A 24,159-nucleotide genomic window follows, 5' to 3' on the forward strand; every position below is an offset into this window, starting at 1 on the left:
TGAACACTAAAAGTGCTGAAGCAGTATTGTACCTCTCTTCTCAACCAGTTCTTCAGTGCAGTAATTAAAGCTTTGACTCCTTTTATCAGGTAGTCTGGAGGCAGACAGGTATCCTCCCGCAGTTCTGATAGAGACAAACAAGATGGATTAGGAATCAAGAATATGCTGGGTCTGACATTTTCTGTTATGGCTTTATTAAATTTTTATCCATTACAATGTTAAAACGCATAAGCTTATTCCAACCATAGGTTATGGGTGACCATGTGAAGAGATCATATTCATAAAGTGCTTCCAGGTTATTCCAGGTAAATTCTCCAAGTACGTTCTCCTCAAAATTATTTTTTCTACTAGGATCTAACATAACACCAGGTTTAGCCAATTGTTACAAACCTTTGAGGGTCTCCAGAAGGTTCTTGGCCACATACCAACATATAGCCTCAAAGTAAGGAAACTTAAAGAGGTCTGGCGTCTTAAGGCGACGTTCCATCTCATAGCACCTGGCAGGAAATTACAACAAACTAAATTCTTAGTTGGTCCGTGTACGTGTGAGTGTGTAGTGTATGTCTATGGGCGTACAAATTCTGTATCTGTATTTAATAACTTCAACTGCATTAATAATTTAATTTTTCAACTTCATCACTCTGTCGCTTCCTCACCTGAGCTGCATGCCAATGTTAAGGTTGTGGAGAAAGTTCCCTCCAAACGCCATACAATCCTGAGAGGTCAGAACTGCGTGGATCCATCCTGCAGGACACCACACACAATATTAAAACTTGACAAACACAAAGCACAACTTGCTATGGCTGCTCAGTTCAAATTCGGACACTACAGCGGTGTGTACCTATGGTCCCTTAGTCTCTGCTGCTCTACAGCTGTTAAGAAAATCCTGGGAGCCTACTGGATCACGCACACAGAAGTGAGTATGTAGAGTCATTTTAAAAACACTGTGCGAGTATAAGATGCGGTGGCAAGCTTTACATGTCATAGAGGAAGCATATTCTTGTGGTGCTAAATGATAGGGAATTAGGAGGAACTGGCAATTTTAACAGAGAGACTCAAAATTGTGGGAGAGAAAAAAACAAAAAACAGCTGACCAACAGATGCGCGCATCCATGTAGACTATTGCAGAGTTCACAAACAGCTGGGTGGCTGGTCAGGTGTCAGCTGTTCCTACTTTTCCAGCTGTAAGCCATTCATATCCTGCTAGGAGCTCAACTAGCCTTGAAACTGATAGCTGACCCTTATGGAAGATACACCTTTAAAAACTCTCTACTCTGTTCTATGAAGTAAGGGTCTATTTTGCCATTTTTGCAGAAAACCTGAAAAATACACTTCGATATTCTGGGCAGGAATAAGAATTTCATACATAGAAAATGGCCTATTTATTAGAGAAACATTATCCCCCCCTCACAGTTTGAAGTAGAACATTAACACTCTAAAACTGAGCAGATTCTCTATACATTTTGTATGCAGGTTATTTCCAATTATCTACATTTGTTATATCCCAGGAACGAACACAATTACATATTCAGAATATGGCAGTTTAGCTCTTTTCATTCATGATGCAGGAATGTTTTAGCCAGGACTGCTTTCCGAAAACAGTGTCGCGGATTTCTTCACATATATACAGGTCTTAACTGTATGGTAACAAAACGGCCTGATTAATTCTAAGATATATAATCATTATTTGAACTATAAATGAGTGATTTGGTATCCAAGCCTGCACTGATATTATAAGCATCCTGATGAAACAGAAGGTGTTATACACAGCCTGGCCCAAAATGTTAATTTAACTAATTTGAATAATGCACCATAATCCACTCAAATTGACAATAATTTATCCTGAATGGATCATAATAGAGCTCAGACCGCTGTGGGTGTGTGTTCAAAAGGGAAAGCATTGGCCTGGGTAGAGTGCCACAGCTCAGAGAGGAGGGAACAAATCAAAGCGGGCCTTTCTGTGGACACATCAAAGCCAGCTGTTCAGCTTTAAGTGGAAAAGCAGATGCTTTTTTAGGCAAAGGGCTCTGGGTTTGGAAACTGACACTTTCTTTCTTTATTCTGATTGCTCACTATGAATATTATTCTTGCTGGGTAAGACACATTGTCCAGATATGTCTAAAGAATTCAGATTTATATACAAGTTGTTTAATCGTCCTCTACAGAAAGTCATTACAGTTGACCATAATAACTACAAAACTGACAATCAATGGTGCGGTCAGAACATGCCTCGCTATTGAAGTATGAGATGAATGGATCACCTGTGGGGATGAAAAGGGTGGTTCCCTGCCGAACAACACACTTGTAGCACTTGTCCACTTTCTCCCCAAAGAACACCTCACTCTGGTTCGGAGATGAGCTCCACTCCTCATACAGTGCAAGGTTGGTTGGAGTTGGCTTGATCAAGTAAAAAACCTTTTCACCCTATGAACAAGCAAGAAGCACAGTTATAGTGCAATCAGGATCACACCCATCTTGCAAAAAGCTTGCAAATATATTTTGTAAATTATCAAATTAGAATGTTAAACAGATGTTAAACAGAATATGGGAAAAGGATCAAACTTGAGGGTGATATCTGGAATGTTATTATTTAGTACCACTTAATTCCTTGACAGTTTTTGCACTTAAAACCCTTGTTTGAGGGCCTCACCAAAGTAGTTTCCATTTCAACTTTATGTAACTGCCTTTAACTGTTAAACTGTTTACCACTGTTGAATCTTGCGGACTGTTGCTTCCTTGAGACATACCCAGCTATAACAACAATACTACAACGTGTACCGTTCTATTCTACATGCATACCACCATTCTGAGATGGTCAGGTTTCTTAATTAAGCAAATTCCAAATACATTTTCAAACCAGAGAGAGTCAAACTTGAAGTAGCAAGGCTGAATGCACATTCCCTAGATGTGTGCTGAAGGGAGTAATTACAGCTGCTCTAATGCAAAACCTATTGTGAGAATGTAAACAGACATAATGGCACTGTACAAACCAGCTGTTAGGTGACAAAGCAAGGGCAAAACACCACTTGAGAAGGTGAAGAAAAAGTAAAAGTAATGAATACCAATAACTAGTACTGGATTTCTGTGAACAACAACATCAACAACAACAACAACGCTCTAGCCAAGGGTGATATCAAGGTATGAAAATGGCTGCCGAGCTATGTGTGAAACCACAGAGAGGCTAAATTCATGCTGACTTTTTTTGAAACCACCCAGTGTGAAACAGCTTAGCTGAGATAAAGGTATTCAATTTAAATTCTTCATTTCTTAAATGCCATTTACTTACGTAAAAATTATATAAATTAAGAGGTTAATTAAATAACATGGATAAACAACTATTACCCTCCACTCAACATGGTAGATCAATCAGTATATATATATGCATGTTGTTGTCAGTTACATCCTACATCATTCCATAGTTGCAATTTGCACATAAGCAAGTCTGTAAGTCTCAAAGTGAAAGCTACAGCTAAGTTAGGAGAGTCAGCTAGCACTGGTAAACACTATTTTTAGTACACACTTGCATATCTGAGATGGCCTGAGGAGGGCACAACATCTGGCAACTTGCAGCTCTTTCTGCCGTCTTTCAAACAGTTTTGTGCAGCACATGAAGATTTGTATGCGAGTGGAGCTCTTAAGGCTTCTCCAGCTGATTCAAAGGGTTTGACAAAATCCAACCTTCATTGAAGTAACAACTGAGAAATTCAACTTTTCCTGGCTTTAAATGCACCTTATAGGAGCTACTCCTTACAGCTACGGTGCACAAAGAAAGTACCCAATTTCATTACAAGGGATATGTCAATATACTCCTCTCGCAATCAGAGGCAATGCAATTTACAGCATCCCCTCAACATTAGCAGCATGATGCAAAAATCATACATACACAATTACAGTATGGAATCCTACTTAAGATAAAGGGAAACTTACCCATAGTACATGGTACCATACTGATGTGCCCCCAAAGTCAATGTGGAAGTCAGTGTAGCTGTCCTTGACACTCATGAGACAGTACTTCTGCACAAATGGCTTTGGGAAATACGAGTCATCAGGCCAGTAGTTCTCCACCCAGGACATCTTCTGTGCAATATCTGGCACCACCACCAACTCTGACATCCTGAAGCACAAGAGTGGGGTCAGTTTAAATCAAAGAACTGAGCTGACAGCCTTAGGCATTGCCTATAGCACAACCCTGAACTCAGTCAGCACTCAGGACTCAATGCTGTTAGCCAGCATCAGATTCCTCTCCCTGTGTGTGCGAATGTGTGCAGAGGTTTGTTGTACTCTTCAATAAGACATAAAGTTTAAGATTAGCGGTACAGAATAACAAAAATCTGAGTGAAAACATGAAGAGGGTGGTACAGATTAAAGCTTACTTGGTGTCAGAAAACTCGAGGCTAATGACGTTGAGCACTTTTGGCCGGTGGGGACTGCAGTAATACTTGACGAACTCTTTCAGTTTCATTTTGCTGTCTGCTTGGCGAGCCACATCGATGACGTCAATCACTTTGTTGCCACCTGAATGCAATCAACATTTTAGCCATTAAGGACTGTAATCAGTATCACAGCTACTTTACACCTGGATCTGGAGTGGTTAAACAATTAATACAATTAATAAGAGACATGTTGTGCCATGGGCGGCACGGTGGCGCAGCATGTAGTGTTGCAGTCACACAGCTCCAGGGACCTGGAGGTTGTGGGTTCGATTCCCGCTCCGGGTGACTGTCTGTGAGGATTGTGGTGTGTTCTCTCTGTGTCTGCGTGGGTTTCCTCCGGGTGCTCCGGTTTCCTCCCACAGTCCAAAAACACACGTTGGTAGGTGGATTGGCGACTCAAAAGTGTCCGTAGGTGTGGGTGTGTGAGTGAATAAGTGTGTCTGTGTTGCCTTGTGAAGGACTGGCGCCCCCTCCAGGGTGTATCCCGCCTTGCGCCCAATGATTCCAGGTAGGCTCTGGACCCACCGTGACCCTGAACTGGATAAGGGTTACAGATAATGAATGAATGTTGTGCCATGTTCCTGAATGTAATCTGCTTTATGGATATGTGAACTACTTTACTTATTTTTTTGTGAATTTTCTCCCCAGCTAACCGGTTTCTTACCTTTAGAAATGTTGTATTTACCTGCAATGAAATCTTGTAAAATTGGCTTACTTGTCTATTGAAAAACGAATATTTCACGACTAAAATAAAATATTTGACTGAAAATGTGCAATGACAATTGCTGTGCAGGTGCTATTCTTTGGAAAAACCATATCAGGGTCCTAATCTACACCTGTACCATTTAGTGTTTAGTGTTCCCCTAGCTCTGACACCCATGATTCTGCTTATTAGCTCAGCAACAAGCCATTTAGAAAGTAAGTCGAGCAAGAGCAGAGAAACCCCTAAAACTCAGAAGGGATCCCCCCACTGCTTCACTGAAGCCAAACTGCTTACTGCATGGATATGGACAGCTGGCAGACAACAAATCAAGCCCGTCGGAAAGGTGCTGTGAGTTAGACCACCACAGAGAGTGGGGCACGGCAGCTGGTGTATGTGTGTGATCTCACAGTGCTAGAAAGCAGCTGGCCAGGGCCAGATGTCAGTCAGAGCTGTACTCACCTCACCTCAGGCCAGTTTTACTATCAATAATCTATGATCAAGGGAGGATAGAGGCACTAAAGCTTTTTACAATGCAGGAGCATATATCTAAGATACATTTATGCCTTTTCTATTGTATGTAAATTACTTTATAGATGAGGAGCCTAGATATGTGCTCCTATTCAATAGGGTTTTTTAATATACTGGCTCTGTATCTACACTGTAATCCAGCGGACACTGAAGACACAGAATGTTAACCAAAAACAACAACATGAGGGACGGAGGCCAATGCTCTAAAAGGAAATCGTTCCCCAGACACAGACTATTACTTTTTCTACTTCACCTATATTATATATACACTGTTAAATTCATCCTTCCAGCTGGAGACGTTATATTAAAGATCTGGAAATGGAAAACATTTCTTTTATGGCCAACATCTGGCAGTGTGAAACTGACATTTTTAAAGCATAAGCTGCATGAGGACAAAGGCACTATTTCATGAAACAGGTGGAGAATGTGATTCATCATTTCAGAGTAAATGGAGATGTGGAAAATGCCTAATTTTCAATACAGCGAGCCGGACGGCCCCTCATAAGCGGATCAGACACACGGCTCGCCGAGTTAGACGAATCAAATGGGCAAATAGTTATATATATATATATATATATATATATATATATATATATATATATATTCAAAGAAGCACTAAAGACCTGAGGCTGAGAGCTTTTAGCACAAGCCGCAGACATAACGTCTGTGTATATTTTATATTCATCATGCAATGGTACTACAGAACATACCGAGTCCTCTTAAAATGTGAAAGAGTAATGAAATGTGTATGCAATCAAAGAGAAACAAAATGAAGAGCTCTTAAGCCTCACAGCATTGAGTCGGAACCCAACCTGAACCATATCACCAAGTTTTGAGTGACTGAAACTGACATTTACTGGCCCATTGCTAAAAAAAAAAAAAGAAAAACAAACTTTGCTATTAATAGGAACACTTTTAATTAATTTAAAAACAATTGCAGTTAGATTATTACTTTGTCCCCTTTCTAGATGTTTCTTCCTGCTATTAATCCAACAATGTGTTCTTCTTATATAAAATTAACAGTCAAAAAATTATTTCATTCATTGTCTGTAAGCGCTTATCCAGTTCAGGGTCGCTGTGGGTCCGGAGCCTACCCAGAATCACTGGACGCAAGGTGGGAACACACCCTGGAGGGGGCACCAGTCCTTCACAGGGCGACACACACTCACACATTCACTCACATCTACGAACATGTTTGAATCGCCAACGTGTGTTTTTGGAGCGTGGGAGAAAACCCGCGCGGACACCAGGAGAACACACCACACCGCTCACAGACAGTAACCGGAGCGGGACTTGAACCCACCAGCACAAACATTTCTAAATTAATTAATATATGGATGATTGTGAAAAAAGTGTGATTTCTCTGGTGCCTGTGCAATGACTGTCAGCTAAGCACAAAAAAATATTATCACGAGGTTCATGAGATCTGAGAAGCAAGAACACCCCTAATATAATTTCTTCCATCTCTCAGTGCAGTCACTGGTGTGTGAAGAGATACGCAACTTAATCAGAAGCTCTACTGATGACAAAAAGCCCAACCAGCTATTAACAGAAGCCGACCCTACCCTTAGCATCATGCTTTGAGTTAGAGACTGCCTTAGCATGTCTGTCAGTGAGGTTGGGTTTGGACAAGAGGATTTTCATCCAGAACTGATAGTAACCAGGTCTCCCCCCAATCACAGCTTGGATGGGTGAGGGCAAATGCATGCTTCCTTTCAGATATGTGAAGCCAACTTCTGCTTCTTTTAGAACTGGTGACAACAAATCCACTGGAAAGCTCAGCAAACTGAGGAGAACGTTAACTGTCCAGATTTGTTTTGCCAGTTAACAGACGCCCACGCTGGCTAGCACTGTTCTCGTCTTGAGGAGGGGACAGAGTCTGCAACTGTGCTGTCTAGGATCTCAACAGCTTCCAGAGATGTCAATAATAATAAAAAAAAAACACATCAGCTGCTTCACTGTTAGGAGCACATCTGTTCTTTTTCTATCTGAAACAAATCTGAAGTGGTGTGAACTGGCTTTAAAAATGCAACAACCACCACCTCCGCGTAAATATGGAAAACAGCTAAGTGTTGGCTTTGTTTACGTGTGAGTGCAGGTGTCGGTGTTGTAACCTAAACTTTACAGACAAAGCTCTGTCTGGAGTACACAAATACAAGCTGTCTGTGTAAGGTGGTGGGCATGTAACAGGACACATTCAGTTGTGCCAAATGAGCCCACTGTAAGCCACACCGCTTTTATCCGCACACTTATTTTATTACGGCAGCATTCTCGCTAAGAGGTTGAACCCATTCAACCCATAATAGTCACCTGACACAAGCTACAGGGTGATCCAGTTACTGTGCTACAACACAATCTCCATTACACAGACGAGACACTTATCAAAACGAATATTTAAAGCTACGTAAACACTTCAGCAAGAAGTCTAGGATGCGAGCAACGGCAAAACCGGGACACAGTGACCTAGTTACATTTCCCATTCACAACCCCACCCCCACACCTCCTTACCAACATAGCGTTCTACATCCCTGACTGAGAAGTCTGAAGGGGGAAGGCGAAGACCAAGCCCATCCATTTGGACCACAGCAATGGGGTAGCGGAAACCATGTCTCTCCAGATAGCGCTGGGTCACCAGACTACCCTGCATCCGTAGCAGGATCTCTTCCGCACTGCAAAAAATAAGACAGTACCAGGACTAAATACCCAGCAGTCAACAATATAAGTACTACTACTACTACTAATAATAATGGTATATTTTCATCTCAAAACCAAAACCGTGCATTTCTGTTATCAGTTTGTTGATTGTACCATTTAAAAATGTCAGCTACCATGAATATTCTGTAACCAATAATCAAACAGAAGCAAATTAAAAACCAATAATCAAATACACATTTAAAAAATTTTGTATCTATCCCTAAGCCAGTTGTTTACAAGGATTCCAGCTGTTTGATGCAAAATCTAAATAAGCATTGGTATTATTAGTAATGTAGTGCAGCACTGAAAACGCATGAAAGCTGACATTAGGGATGATAATTTTGGTTAAAACTGCTGTTTGGTTTTGTAAACCCTTATAAAAACTAAAAAAATAACAAATATATAGGACTCTTAAACCCATGTACCTTACGAAGGTCCTGTTCTGCAGCTCTTGTACAAACTTCAAGGTACCGGCCTGCACAGGCTTGTTTCCATCTTCCGGTTCTGTGTAGTCATGCCTGTGCCAGTTGTTTCTCTGTTTCACTAAAAATTGTGACGTTTCAATCATAAACACAGCAGAAGAGAAGAGTGTTGCAGTTAATGGCACCGAATGGTTCAGTTAAATCTTTGAAAAATGAACAGTTGATTCAGCTCATTTAGAGCTTTAGCATAAAGTGTCCTTGGACAACACAAAAACGTGTGCTGAGGAATAATCAATGCTATAGATGTCATTATTAGAAACAGTATGTATTATCAGCGGCTTTTTATATTATGAGGGCGCTTCTTTAGATCAGTTGAAAGGACTAAAAAAATATCTAGACCGGGGGTAATTAATTAAAATTAATTAAGGTCCTGTTACACAAACTGTTCTCAAGTCAAGGTCCAGAACATATTGTATCTCTTATGTGATCAGTGCCAAACGCTTCATACTGAAATAGCCTCGTAGTTATGTCTACATTTTATGCAGTTAACAACTGAATGTCAAATCAAATTACCCTTTCAATTACATTTCAACATTCATTCATTCATTATCTGTAAGCGCTTATCCAATTCAGGGTCGCGGTGGGTCCAGAGCCTATCTGGAATCATTGGGAAATACACCCTGGAGGGGGCGCCAGTCCTTCACAGGGCAACACAGACACACACACACACACATTCACTCACACACTCACACCTACGGACACTTTTGAGTCACCAATCCACCTACCAACGTGTGTTTTTGGACTGTGGGAGGAAACCGGAGCACCCGGAGGAAACCCACGCAGACACAGGGAGAACACACCAACTCCTCACAGACAGTCACCCGGAGCTGGAATCGAACCCACAACCTCCAGGTCCCTGGAGCTGTGTGACTGCGACACTACCTGCTGCGCCACCGTGCCGCCCCACATTTCAACATATTTTAAAAAAATTATAAATAATTCATACTCTAATTGAAATGTCCTTTACTTGTTTCAAGTAAAATTTACAAATAAAACAATTTATTCATTCATTATCTGTAACCACTTATCCGGTTCAGGGTCGTGGTAAATAAAACAACGATTTGGTTTAAATAAAACAAAAACGACCCATGACTTGTCTTGTAGTTGCAGTTGACTTAAATGCTTTTCCATAACCAGCAATCTGATTGGCTCTTATTGCTGAAAGGTGGGACCCTATCCATTAGCAGCAAGCTGATTGGCTCTTTATGATGAAGAACAGGACTTTATCCATAAACAGAATCCATGTTCAGCATTACAAGAACATTTCGACTTAAAGTTCCCGGTTTTACGTCGTCCTGAAAGAGTCCCAAAAGAGTTTTTATCATGTCCCTTGGGCTATTTTTATTGGCCCCAGGACAGCAGTGTCCGGAGCTCTGCCCCACTCATCGTAATTTGATGATTACTGTGTTTAATTAGCCTAAGAAATGTCTGCTCTCGAGGAGAGGAGAGAAGCGCGGAGAGGTGACAGGTAAGCTAAATTACATACTCAGGGAGGGTCCATGCGAGTTTTCACAGTTGGGACAGTGATAAACATCAATATCCACTGCATGGTGCTCTTCAACCTGAACACAGCTGAAACAGAAGAGGAAAGAGTAGTGTTAATAACTGTGCAAAAGTCTCCATAAATATTGCACACGATAAAAATTTTGTTTAATGATAGATTATATTCAAATCAAAATATATTTGTCATACTTTGCAAATCATACTTGGACATAAGTGAGTGGAAATCTTGTGTGTTTACTACTTACATTACACACTATACTTATGAAAATGTTACATAAACATTCAAAAGGGGGCACTGCAATTTTGAGAATAACCGCATGCAAGGCAACTGCGGTAAGTTTATAACACACAAACCCACTCAAAATTACCGAGGCAGAAAGAGTACAGTATTCATTTACAACAGTACTGATTGCAGCTGTTGACTTTGGAATGGTAACCGAGTCTGGCAGTGGTGTACGTCAGAACTGACTGTTATGATACACACATGCATAAAAATGAGGTGAAGTCGAGCTGTGGCGATAAACCAGTACAGATCCCAAGCGGCAGCTTTATGTTAATGCACTACCATCTTGCTCACGGAGCTCAGGGAGTTGCGTAGGCTTGTCAACAAACATCTTGTAAGGCCTAATTACATCTACAGACTTATCACTGCTATTGTCTCTCACGTGTTTTAAAATGACCCCTTTTCACCAGATTGTTACACGGCACTAATTTGTATTTTGTACTCTGTATATCTGTAATTCTGATACAAAGCCTGAAAGTTGTGGTTTATTAAACTGTAACTTGAACACCTACCAGTACAAACTTGCAAAATGTTTTACAGGAGCTGATCAGCTTGGTGAAAGACAAAACAAATAGCAGCCCATACCCTCAGACTTCAGGCACCACATTACAATCCTGATGTCCAGAAAGTTCAAAGGACCTGGCTCCCATGACCTGCGAGTGACTCGGAGCAGGGTCAGCCCTGGCTGATTACGGTTAAACCCAGACAGGCCTAGTTTAGCTGGAGCTCCAGATGTGTGGTTATATTTGTGTTTGCTCTAGGGTGAGGAAGTGACAGAGCATGCATGCTGTGGAGGGGGTGCAGCATGTGGCGTGACACGGTTCAGCGCTGGAGATGGCGCGGCAGCAAGTGTCCACCTCAAAGCTTTGGCTTGGCCCTCCTGCTAGGTTGAGCGAGGTGGGAGTGTGTTTGCCAAGGGGTTATGGTGGGGACGAGTGTCTAAGCGCACATGGGCTGAAAAATGTGCTGACTGACATAAAAAGATCATACAGTCTCAAGAAAACATACAATTGGTAGTTCACAGCTGTAACCAAAAAACACTTCAAAAGTTCTGATGATGTTTCCTCACCATTTGCTAGCTCTCCGGTCTGTTTGCATGCTGGAAACTAGTCTGATGTGTTTACGAAGCCCATGTCTGTAAATAACTAACTGTCTCTGTCCAGTATGGTAGGCTTTCTCTCTCTCTGCTCACGGCAGAGGCATCTGGAGTATATTTAGACAATAGAAAGAATAGTTGGAAAGCATGAACCAAAATGAGGATTATTGTTCATGACTGCTCCACAGGTTGGTAATATTGATTTATTTTTGCTATTTCGAATCACTTAAGGTGAAAATGTCTCCAAATTCAGGAGATGACTAACTGCATTGGCGGAAGAATAAAAACGAAACAATCGCAGTAAAAATGAGTTTCTGGTGGTAATTCAAACAGAGAATAATAACTTACAAACAAGTTCAACTTCATCCACGTACAAACACACTTTTCCACCTTAAAAGATGCTTAGCTTTGGAATGTAAACAGAATGTAAGCCTTATTTAAATGAAAGTCTTGGCCTAAATCTTATTTACACCATTTTCCCACTGGCTGAAATAAAGGATTACTGAAAATATGTGATGGCTCAGTGTCCAAAGACATAAGTCCAAAAGTCCAAATGGCCTCTTACTCTGGGTGTGTAGGGGGGTCCTACATTGTTTCTCAAAACAAGAACAGTTAGCTGGCACAACAGATCTTAGCACAGTCTTCTCTTTCAAGTGTGTTAAGCTGTCCAGTGACATTGTGTTAACGGTGGTTTAAAAAATAGCTGGTCTGTCCAGTTCAGTACTGCAGTGGATCTGGAGCTAAAATAAATGAGTGCTAGCGAGAGGCGGTATCCACAGTTTTCATACCGTCTCAAAATAATAACACCATATACAGTATTACTGTTGGTTGAGGGAGAGGGTGGGGTCAGAGGTGCACTTTTGGGCTGCATGAACTTCATCAATGTGAGTTTTGTGTCAAGTGAAGGGTTTTCGGCGCTGTGCAGTTCAGCTCAGCACAGCCCCACAATGCACACAACATACCTGCTGACAAAAACCTATTCCTGAGAGAGGGAATTTCAGTGAATGCTGCTGGAGGAACAGAAAAGAACATTTATTTTGTTGCAATAGCATGTTGTAGAGATTATAATTTTTTTTTTGTGTTTTAATTATAATTATCAGAAACATACATGTACATGATGGCGCACAGCTAAAATCTGGCTCCGGCGGAAAGCTCGGAAATGACCGAAATACACCCACATCCACATTCCCTTTCGGTCAGTTTACTTTATCAAAGAAAAACTCTGAACAAAACAGCTCATTGAAAATGTTGACAGCCATCCAAATCAGTTTAGCTGCCTTGCTCCCTATTTGCTTCCCTGGGTGCTCTAAGCTGACCACTAAATCAGTGCCCTTATTGTGATGAGGTAAAGGAAAAGAACGCTCCGGAAGAGGTTGTTATGTCATGTCGCTGGAGTTCCCGACCTACTGTAGGTTGTGCTGTTTCATGCAGGAGAGGGGAGGGCTCTGGACTGTGGAATGAGTAAGCTCCATGGAGCACAGGAATCCATGAGGCTAAAAACAGCCTGCAGGAACAAGAATGTGGGCTAGTGGAGCATACAGAGAGTCATCTATCAGCTCACTAAGTAAGCCTCAGAGAGTACAGCTCATATGGAGCGTGAGAAACTTCATGGTTTCAGTTACCCTTTTCTTCATTCACGTGATGTTTGAAACACTCAAACGCTTTTAAACTGTGACCCAAGTGCTGAGAATCAAAATCAACTATTAGCCAAAAATACCTTTACACTGCTAATCATATTCTTGGCCTATTAATTAGTCACAGGCAGAATGGAACGGTGAACTATTATTGCATTTTATCTAACAGTTATCACTGGAAACACTGGTTTATTTTTAAAAAATGTCCTCAGGAAAGCTTTTACTATCAGCTCAGAATTTTCGTATCATTGCATCCCTACCTCCAACAACACTGCAGCACAGAGCAATACCAGTTATAATACCCCTCTGTCCTCTGATGTGATTTGAGGGAAGTGAGTTTACTTGGGAAATGGCTTGCTGGCAGTTGCTGGGCTGCTGGCCCTACAAGAGAGTTCCTGCAGAGAGAATGATGCAACAGGCGCTCAATGTGTGTCAGTGAAGCACAATGGAGCTGGCAGAGACTCATCAGGAGGCTGAGGGAGATTTTTGGAGAATTACACAGACTCTGTGGCAAAACTGCCTCTCGCCATGCTCTAATTTTATAAACAGCTATTTTGATGTTATAGTTGAAAGTAATTCACGTTGACTGACACTACTCCTAACAATAAGGGGCTAGTTTTCAATTATCAACAGTTAGTTCTCTGACTCAAAGATGAAGGCAAAAAAAAAAAAAAGCTCCACATAAGATTATCTAAACTAGATATTTCTGATCATTAAGCAATGTTCAGTATGAAATACCATGACAACAACATTAATTTCACCCTGTTTTGTTGCCATAAATCCTACTTAGTGATTGCATCCACTTGCACTGGTATTGCATGCTGTTGTTGTGAATCAGAAGATCTTGGTCATCATGGGAATCAGAGAACGTCTTTGCTTTATCTAAGACTTAAATCAGAAATCAGAAAAGCTACACCACACTTCTACGAAAAGGACATTATTCTCATGTTCCACAAGATTACACAGTTCTCTGGGGTCTTAAAAAATGTCAATGACATGCTTTGCTCAAAATACCACAAGGATCAAACAACGTAGCAGCATTCTCCCCCTGTCTAAACAGCCTGATTCAGAATGACCAATTTCAGCTCCTGTTCCTTTAAATGTAAATGAGCCTCTCTTTGCGCCAAACACAAGGCAACAAGGAGTCAGGTACGAGGAGCTGAAAACGTGGTAGTTTTTTCAAAATATGGCCCCTTTAACAGGGTTTTTTCCAAATCTATCTGGATGTCTGTATAAAGTCTGTATAAAATGTCTACTAAGGCGTGTCAGACGACATGGAAAGGGTACATATACGTAGTTTAAGCTTATTAATGTTGCCCTTCAGTATTGTTACAATGTCACCATACAACACTTTTTTTCCTACAGTATGCTACCACATTGTGGTCCAATGAATGAGCACACTGGCTGAGCATTTGAACGAGAACTGTTAATGTAATTGGCCTGAAGTAAAACAACAACAACAACAACAGACAAACAAGTCCCCAGATGCTGGCCTCTGTGTATTAGATCCATCACTTTAAAACCCTTAAATCTCTCTGGAGAGTGTTTGTGTCTGGAAGCGAGACCATTACACCCTTCCAAAAGACAATGGGGTTTGAAAACCACAGTGAAGAGAGCATAACAAAGCAGCTCTTCAGAGACAGAAGGGGAATCCTTTCCTGCTGCCCAACATTTTCCCGACAACAGCAGCTCCCTGCTGGCAGCCCGTCTTCTAACCTGCTCTTACACTTGAGTTGAATTGGTCGTTAGTCAGATGAACAGCAGGAACTTCATTTGGTAGATCTGAAGGTGGAACAAGTCCAGGCAAATCCTGAAAGGACATGTCCATTCTGCTTAATGACTCTCCCCTCAACAAGAGCCTAAGGGCGTCCAATCAAATGGTTGATGGTTGACCCAGATAAAGTGCAAAGCTGGCTTCTGTGTAACCGAACAGGTCAAGCACAGAAACCTTACGCACGCATGCGAATGCCCCGCAGCGATTGACTCGGTGGAGTATTCTCCTGAGGCATCTCATTCTCAGGTCTGTCTTTTGAGGAGCTATGATGAAAGCAGTATAGCACTTCAGCCAATGGGTCTCTTACAGATCTATCCAATAGTTCACCTAGAGTGAGAGAAGAAGAAACGTATCTCCATGGTGATGGCAAGGGTAGAGGCAGGATTCTCAAAATGTCAGTTAGAGCGGGAGAGGGGTGGAGTGCTCTGTTTGCGCACGCATGCTCATTGAGGCCCAGTTAAAATACCTCAGCAGGTGAAAAGCACACCCAATTTGACACGGCCCGTGTTTAACCTTCAACGAGCTGTGATTTGCAGCTTGCCAGGAGTTCTCACAGAAGAGAAATCACTCATTTTTTCTGATGGAGTACAGATTTGCTTCTCTTCAGTCTCGAAAAACTCAACACACCTGAGGGAGCAGTGAACAAGGTCAGCTCCTTGACTTGAATTCCTGAGCAAAAACACACAGGTGCCTTGTTAAGCAGGGTTAGGGTTGGTGTTGGGTTTCTGTTGTCTCATGAGGGGCTGTGAAATATGAGAAAAGTGCCAAAGCAGAACCTGACAATGAACTCAAGAGTGCATCCATCACCAGTCTGACCAAAAAAACTGGGCGACAGAGAAGGGTGAAGGTGCAAATGCATAGATATGCCAGTGCTAGGGGTGGGAGGATCAATCCAAATATCGATAGTATCGATAACAATGCTGGTATTGGTATTGATCAATACTTGTGTAAACATATCGCATGCGGTGTCGAAGACTAGCGGTATCGGTATCGATACCGGCCCTCTATTTACTCGGTATCGGATCGATACCAAAATTTCCGGTATCGCCCACCTCTAGCCAGTGCAGCTATGAGCTAATGTGCTAACAGTGAGCTAATGAACTGACAAAGATATGAAGCCATAGCTCTTGAGCTAAAACACTGACAGCAACCTCCAGTCTCCTGAATGTATTATTCAATGCTCTGCTATGACCACAGTTTGTCCATGGTCATTTTCATCATATAAAAATTAACCAACAAACCTACCTGAAATCATTGGTCGCAAGGCAGGAACACTTCCTCAAAAGGGTGCCAGTCCTTCTCAGGTCCTTATACCAGTCACTCACTCACTCAGCTTTTACACCATGGACAATTTCACGCAGCCTATCCACCTACCAATGTGCGGCTTTGGATTGTGGTAGGAAACTGGAGCACCCGGAGGAAACCCACACAGACAGAAGGAGAACACACCAAATTCCTCACAGACAGTGACCCAAGGTGGGGATTGAACTCAGAACCCCAAGATCCTGGAAATGTGCAAGTGAAACACTGCCTGTATTGCCACCATGCCGTCTCAAAACAGACTGATGTCTGAATACATTTACACAAATAATTTACAGTGTGTGTGTGTGTGTGTGTCAAAGATGAGGGGATTTTAATCACAAAGCAGAATTGCTCAGTTAACCAGCTTAAGCTGCCCAACAGGAGACGAGACAATGGACAGCCCTATAAGACAATACACGGTTTTAGCTTAGGTTTTCCAGTTTATCTAAAAACCTCGCACTGATGGTGAAACACCGTCCTTAATCACATTGTATGAGTTATTCATGCAAACACCCACACAATGCCAATGGGTTCACAAGCCTCTAACAACAGTCTGGCTGTGCCTTCCGCCCAAGCACAGCCTTGTTGACAGACGCTGGGGAGGAAATCGTCCACACACAAAAAAAAAAGAAAAAAAAAGGAGCTCAGTGAACAGACAGTGAAGCGGCAGGAAGTGTGGCATAATAAAAAGGGTTAGGAAAGATAAACCAAGGCTTCCTCCTCATACTCTGCTCCTGATGGTCAAGATCCAGCCAGCATGAAACTATTTGAGTTCTTAAAGGTAATGAGAGTAGGAAGTGCTGCAGAGGAAACGGGCCTCTAAGGTTTCAAACCCGCAACACAGTCAAGACCATCACTCAGTCTGCAGCTGGAGACTTCCTCTGGCAGTTGTCATGGTGTGTGTGCACAAGCTCCGTGGGCAGGTGAAATGTCAAATGAACCCGTTTCACAATTTAGAATAAAAAGGTCTTGTTGTTATTGTTCAAAACCACCTGGAGTTTCAGTCGCAAGCTCGTGAGTGCTTTCGGTGTGAGGTGTCTGCTTTAAGGTTACAAAGATGGCCGTGCAGCAACACATACGAATTTGAGAAAACTAAACAAATGATATCATGAAGAAAGCCATGCTATTGTCTGTCGACTCTGTGTTGTTTGTTTGTCCTTTGTGAATGGGACCACACTGAAAAATAAAAGCTTGGGGCTTTGTGTTTTTATCCTCGGGGATTTTAACTGTTGTGCAGTAGTGTTTTTCTAAATCGTTACTAGGATGTTTTAGAGCAAAACCCATACAGCAACACAGACCAGGTCTGATTTTAGATCGTATACACATTTTTATTTTTTGCTCCTGAAGCTCTGTCTAATGTAATACATTTTTTACAGCAATGTACTGAAAACAATCAGGAGGGAGTAGTTTTAAACCCTCCTCCAGAAGTTACAGGCAGTTCCTGCAGGGCTGAGCTCAGGGTAGCAATGAAAGAAGGTCCTATTCTCCCTATCACAGGTCAGTGAAGCGTCACAACATTTTAGGGTAAATTATTGAATAGTGATCTATTAGGATCTCAGGAGACAACTACTGGGTCTCCTTCATTCTTAGACAGCACAGGGAAGTAAACGACATGTAATGTGTGACCAACATGTAGGTGAACATGAAACGATGTGAACTCCAGTAAACCAAAGGCATCCAGAAAATATTCCACTTTGAGCAAAATTTCCAGTTTGTAGCCAGAGCTAACTTTTCCATACACCGTATCCCATTATACAAAGCAGCCATTCAGGAGGCCACGACTATGAACATGACATGACGGCGACTGTTGCACGGTGAACCCAACACGGCATGCTAAGGCTGAAATCCATAACAGGTTTTAATTTTGCTTTATTTATCATACTACAATCACAACAAAAACAATCAGCAATGGCATTATATAATCACGGTAAACGTTGGGTATTTACTAAGTGTCAATTCCCAGAATGCTGTCACCATGTCATCAATATCAACATCAACGTGTCATCAATATCAGCTAATATTATTAGCCAACCAATAATATCCAAAGAATAAGAAATTCTTTAAACTTAACAACCTTTATTTGCAAAATAATATATTTAAATTTTCCCTTTAAAAGGGAATATTTTCTCTTGCTTTTCCTCAACCGAACACAGTTCTGGAGTCTTAATGCACTGTCTGAGACCTGCTTTGGTCAAAATACCACAAGTGTCAAACACCACAGCAGCATTCTCCCCCTGTCTAAACAGCCCTGTTCAGAAAAGCCACTTTCATCCCCTGATCCTTGAAATAGTAATGAGCCACTGTTCACCCTGACCTGAGCATACAGACGTGATTTTAGTCAAGTTTGCTTGCTCTCGATCTTCTCTGCGCTTTTTTTTCCCCCCCATGTTTCCATTCAACATTCCTATTTCTCAGTACTTGGTGGTGTTCGTTGTGTTCAGTTTAATCTCTGCACTCCACTCTCACATAAACACTGGTCCTGCACTGTAATCGGAGAGACTCTTCTAAAGTGTCTGCGCTCTTCTTAAGAAGCAGCAGAAAACCAGAACTTGTTTTATCCCATGTTTACGGAGTTAGGCAGCCCACAAAACTGACAGGGTGTGGGTTGTGAAACTCCAGATTCCCAATAAAATGTACAAATGTGTGGAGAAATAAAGAGCTGTTCATAATATGCCTTTGTTAAAGTCACGTTCACAACTGAGTGCTGTTTGCTCATGTATGAAATCAGCTCCACGAATAAAGAAATTAAGCATCACAAACACTGGTCTAGTGAAGCAACACGTGACTCCGTTCGTGCACACTAGTCCTTGAAGACTAAGGCATCTCTGTCTCACTTTAAACCTGCCATTTCCGAGAGGTTGGCTGTATTTAAAGGAGAACCTATCAGACTAAACATTCGGGTAGAAAGACAGACCATCTATCTCCCCCTCTCCATTTTCATCACTGAGAGACAGTGATGAATGGGGTTCTGAACTTGCCCGTGGCAAACGGGGGCCTCCATCAATCTTCCATTGCTTTTCCTCCTGCACAAATGCTTTAGCACATATATATACATAAATACATATTCTATCATTTAATTATACATGTAACAGCTATTTTCCCAATATCCCAGTCCTAACTAGAACTGTGAGTGGGAACAATTATAGGATAATCAATCAATATTTAGAAAAAAAAAAAGAAAATCTAACACCATCCCCGTTATAGGCTTAAGCAGCATTATGGAAAGGGGTGGCTGGTGCGCTCACACAAAGGCAGCTGAAGGCTGTGGAGTTACTGTAAAGCTGATATTAGGCTGAGCCTCTCATCACTGTCAGGAATGAATAGGACAGAGGCTCATAATCCTCAGAGCTCTTCACCCTCAGAGGCTGCTGCCTCCCGAGTGGGCCCGTGAACACGGCCAGATAACAGCCCAGCCCCCTGGCCCCAGGCCCCTCAGGCCCCAGGCTAGACAGTATAATCCCACTGGAGGCCGGAGACTGTTCCACACAACACAAAAAAGGGTAAAGACAACAGCAGGGAGAGACTCCAAGATAACGAAGCAGCTAAACAGCAGCGCCAGACCAATAACAGCGTAAAACAATGACTTTAACAAAGAATTAGCGTAAAACATTGTGCCTTGCTTAAAACAGACACAGTTCCAGCTTTTCTGGACGTCTTTTCGTTTTACGTTGATCAGCTCTGTCCAAGTGTCTATAGTCAATATCATTAACTCACATACAGTGATTCATTTCAGTGCCAGAAAAATTATGATTAGTCAGTGTCGTACTCATTGACATTCAGCGAGTGAATTCGATGTGGCCACGTGCATTTACTCAGAGAAACAAGGACCTTTCTGAGCTCTTCAAGCATTCAGATTGTAAAACTGATTAAATTAATAAACAACTGCCGACGATTGTTTTGTAGTTCAATTCAGCAGGTTCCGTAGGTTTCAAGAAAAAAAAAATAGTAGAAATGTTATCGTAAATCGCCTGTTTTCCCACAGTCTGGGGATATAGTTTTGACTTAAAAATGTTCTTTTTAACAAGTCTAAAATGAGGTTGTACATGCAGGGAGTGTGTGTGTGTAGATTCACTAGTGGTTTTGGATTTTAAAAAATGGCTATACATTTATGGTATCATTCAGCACCTGGTCCCTAACACCACCAGGAAAACACTAAGTAAGTGTTACAAAGAAACTTCATTCATTATTTGTAACCCTTACCTCTGGACCCTTAATTCAGGGTCGCGGTGGGTCCAGAGCCTACCTGGAATCATTGGGCACAAGGCGGGAATACACCCTGGAGGGGGCGCCAGTCTTTCACAGGGCAACACAGACACACACACACACATTCACTCACACACTCACACCTACGAACACTTTTGAGTCGCCAATCCACCTACCAACATGTGTTTTTGGACTGTGGGAGGAAACCGGAGCACCCGGAGGAGACCCACATGGACACGGGGAGAACACACCACACTCCTCACAGACAGTCACCCGGAGGAAACCCACATGGACACGGGGAAAACACACCACACTCCTCACAGACAGTCACCCGGAGGAGACCCACATGGACACGGGGAGAACACACCACACTCCTCACAGACAGTCACCCGGAGGAAACCCACATGGACACGGGGAAAACACACCACACTCCTCACAGACAGTCACCCGGAGGAAACCCACGCAGACACAGGGAGAACACACCACACTCCTCACAGACAGTCACCCAGAGGAAACCCACATGGACACGGGGAGAACACACCACACTCCTCACAGACAGTCACCCGGAGGAAACCCACGCAGACACAGGGAGAACACACCACACTCCTCACAGACAGTCACCCAGAGGAAACCCACGCAGACACAGGGAGAACACACCACAGTCCTCACAGACAGTCACCCAGAGAAAACCCACATGGACACGGGGAGAACACACCACACTCCTCACAGACAGTCACCCGGAGGAAACCCACGCAGACACAGGGAGAACACACCACAGTCCTCACAGACAGTCATCCGGAGGAAACCCATGCAGACACAGGGAGAACACACCACACTCCTCACAGACAGTCACCAGGAGGAAACCCACGCAGACATAGGGAGAACACACCACACTCCTCACAGACAGTCACCCGGAGGAAACCCACGCAGACACAGGGAGAACACACCACACTCCTCACAGACAGTCACCCGGAGGAAACCCACGCAGACACAGGGAGAACACACCACACTCCTCACAGACAGTCACCCGGAGCGGGAATCGAACCCACAACCTCCAGATCCTTGGAGCTGTGTGACTGCGACACCTACCTGCTGCGCCACCGTGCCGCCCTACAAAGAAACTTAAATCTTTTAAATTAGTTTAACAAGTTTACAGCACGGAATTAGGCCAAAAGTACAAACTCACTATTCCCATTACACAGCGTTAGAGCTGCGAGGCTTGGAGGTGAAGGATTGACTGTTCTTGTTCGAAAATCGCTACGTGACAGAGAGAAACGCTCCGAAACGTCTATTTTAATGATAGCCACCATGTTGTCAATGTTTCCTTAAAGAATTTTCAGAGAGTAAATTTAACCTAATAAAATGGAGCTGGTGAACTGACTGCAGAAGAGTCTGTCCCATCAAAACAACCAAACAGCCATGTGCTGAGACATCTCAACCACAACTTACTGGCAGTCTGGAACACTGTGCTCAGCTCCACAACCTCTGCAGCCTCAAGCCAGCTGCTGTCTTAAAGAACACTGTATATACAGAAGGGTAACATCCCCAATATGATTTTAACAATCATTGTGTAATTTCTATTGTTTTCTTTGTCGTTAAATTAAATCAGAGCCAGACTAATACTCTTTCATGAGAAAAAGCAATGATTTTAATGTTCAAAAAATATGGGCGTACTTATCCAACTTCCCCCCCACCACACACACACACACACACACACACACACGACACTGCCCCTTTTAGAGGGGGTTACTCGCGTGGCCGCTAGGCGGCTCTCAACACGTGCCTGTATTTGCCAAAGAGAGGCATTTAAATGTCCGACCCCCGCTGCCAAAGCAAAGACCAAACAGTCCCAAGCAAACAGAACAACCTTCAGTGTTGCACCTTGGAACCGCACACAGATCACAGCCAGTCTTTTAGACGGAGAGAGACAATGAAAAACAACAACGGTGCTCTGTAAACTTGTGATCATCCAACAGATAGAAATACTCAATGTATGGACTACTCCGCTGCTCTTTGTTCAGAGCCCCCCTCCTTAACGTGACTTCTCCAAGAAAATACCTCTCCTCTCTGTTTCACCGGTTTACTTCACGATCAGTGACAACACCGTAAACACTGAAACAGCCCCGGCCTGGCCACTCTCCAACAGCTCCCACATCAGAGACAATGACGACAGAAAACAAAGCCATGTTAATACCACGGATTACATAATCCATTCGGATTCTCATGGCACAGACTTCGGAAAAGCTTCGGTTAGTTGTCTGTAAAGGGAAACAGCGCTTGAGCTGTGAACAGAATGAATATATCAAGTCTAACGGCAGCTTCGTTTATTTAGCCCTGAAACTTTAGCGTCATGACACAGTAAACAGAGCCGAACTGCTGTTCTAACTTCTGAAACCCTGTTCTGTTCGGTTTCTATGGTTCCCGAAAAACGTAGCGTCAAGGGAAAAGCCTGTGTTTTGCGTGTAGTCTTAAAAACTCTAAGAACAATACTTATTTACTCGCCCAAAATACAAATACCACATTAAGAACGCGCAGCGCCAGTCAGCTGAGGACAGTGGCCGCAATGGTAACCAGACGGATTAGCGAGTTAGCACGGAATGCAAAGAGAGTCTGTTTAGTGTTTTTGTCTGAGTCGGTGCTGGCTGATTTGAGAAACGCACTACAAGGAGCCTGTCAGGCTTAACGAGCAGGGAAAACGTATGAAAACACACAAACTACGATAAAACAAAGCGAGTTATACACAGAGTTAAGGCAGTACCCCCCCATTCTCAACGTTAGTCCGCATAACAACAAAGCTGCTCCACATGAAGCTCAGCTGCAGCTCCATAAACACAGCTGAGTCCCACTCTCGGCGAATATTTCACAGGGAAAAACTAACACGGTGTGAAGGAAGAGTCCCTTATGGGCGACATGTGCCACCAAAATCCGTTAACCCCTTACCTGCCGTGAAACCAATCCTTACAAATGTCGCATTCAATCATAAACCGGCTCACATCGTACGGCTGCCGGCAAACGCAGTATAGCGGAGCCGTCGCCATCTTCGCTCTGTTCGCCGATAGAAGCGGCGCTGTCCGAATCACCAGCGATGAATCGATTCCTTTAAAAAGACGGTTGAATCGGTTCGCGAGTCACAATTAAATGTACAGCTTTTCTGCAGCTTTCGTCTCAGTCCGTGTATTTCCAATAAAAGCAACCATATTCCACTTTTGTGTCTTTTTGACATTTTGTTCTGTATGCCTCTTTCCTTTAGTATTTAACTGAATTATCATTCAATGCTAAATATATTTTTTTTGTATGTTTACTTACATGTGTTGACTGTTAAGTGAACAGGACCCTTCAAAAATTAAACAACGTTGAACAACATTAATTCCCCTTATTGTCTGATACACAACACTAACAACGTACTGGAATTAAAACGAATCAACGAATTGAGTACTCAGATCAGTATTGAAACACACCACAAGCAGGGCAGCCCTGTGGGGCGGGGCTATGTTTAATGAGGCGGAAAGAGTCGAATGGGGTTT

The 24,159-nt window shown here is 42.6% G+C and overlaps 1 protein-coding gene across 4 annotated transcripts in view; it reads right to left on the reverse strand.

Annotated features, from left to right (window-relative positions):
• The window catches only part of kdm7ab (lysine (K)-specific demethylase 7Ab), a 34,695-nt gene extending 10,999 nt beyond the window's left edge, over window positions 1–23,696 (reverse strand). For all 4 annotated transcript variants that reach the window (XM_066649679.1, XM_066649677.1, XM_066649678.1 and 1 more), the window contains exons 1-10: window positions 23,576–23,696; window positions 10,327–10,412; window positions 8,784–8,901; window positions 8,173–8,333; window positions 4,374–4,515; window positions 3,928–4,114; window positions 2,262–2,424; window positions 657–744; window positions 391–497; window positions 33–124 (exon numbers count right to left, since the gene is read on the reverse strand). In XM_066649679.1, the coding sequence (XP_066505776.1) occupies window positions 33–124; window positions 391–497; window positions 657–744; window positions 2,262–2,424; window positions 3,928–4,114; window positions 4,374–4,515; window positions 8,173–8,333; window positions 8,784–8,901; window positions 10,327–10,412; window positions 23,576–23,673 (1,242 nt within the window). In that variant the 5' untranslated portion in view covers window positions 23,674–23,696. The remainder of the gene's footprint in view (window positions 1–32; window positions 125–390; window positions 498–656; window positions 745–2,261; window positions 2,425–3,927; window positions 4,115–4,373; window positions 4,516–8,172; window positions 8,334–8,783; window positions 8,902–10,326; window positions 10,413–23,575) is intronic.
• Between the last annotated feature and the right edge of the window lie 463 nt (window positions 23,697–24,159).

This window comes from Hoplias malabaricus, chromosome 17 (genome assembly GCF_029633855.1).
Source record: "Hoplias malabaricus isolate fHopMal1 chromosome 17, fHopMal1.hap1, whole genome shotgun sequence".
Taxonomy (NCBI): Eukaryota; Metazoa; Chordata; class Actinopteri; order Characiformes; family Erythrinidae; genus Hoplias; species Hoplias malabaricus.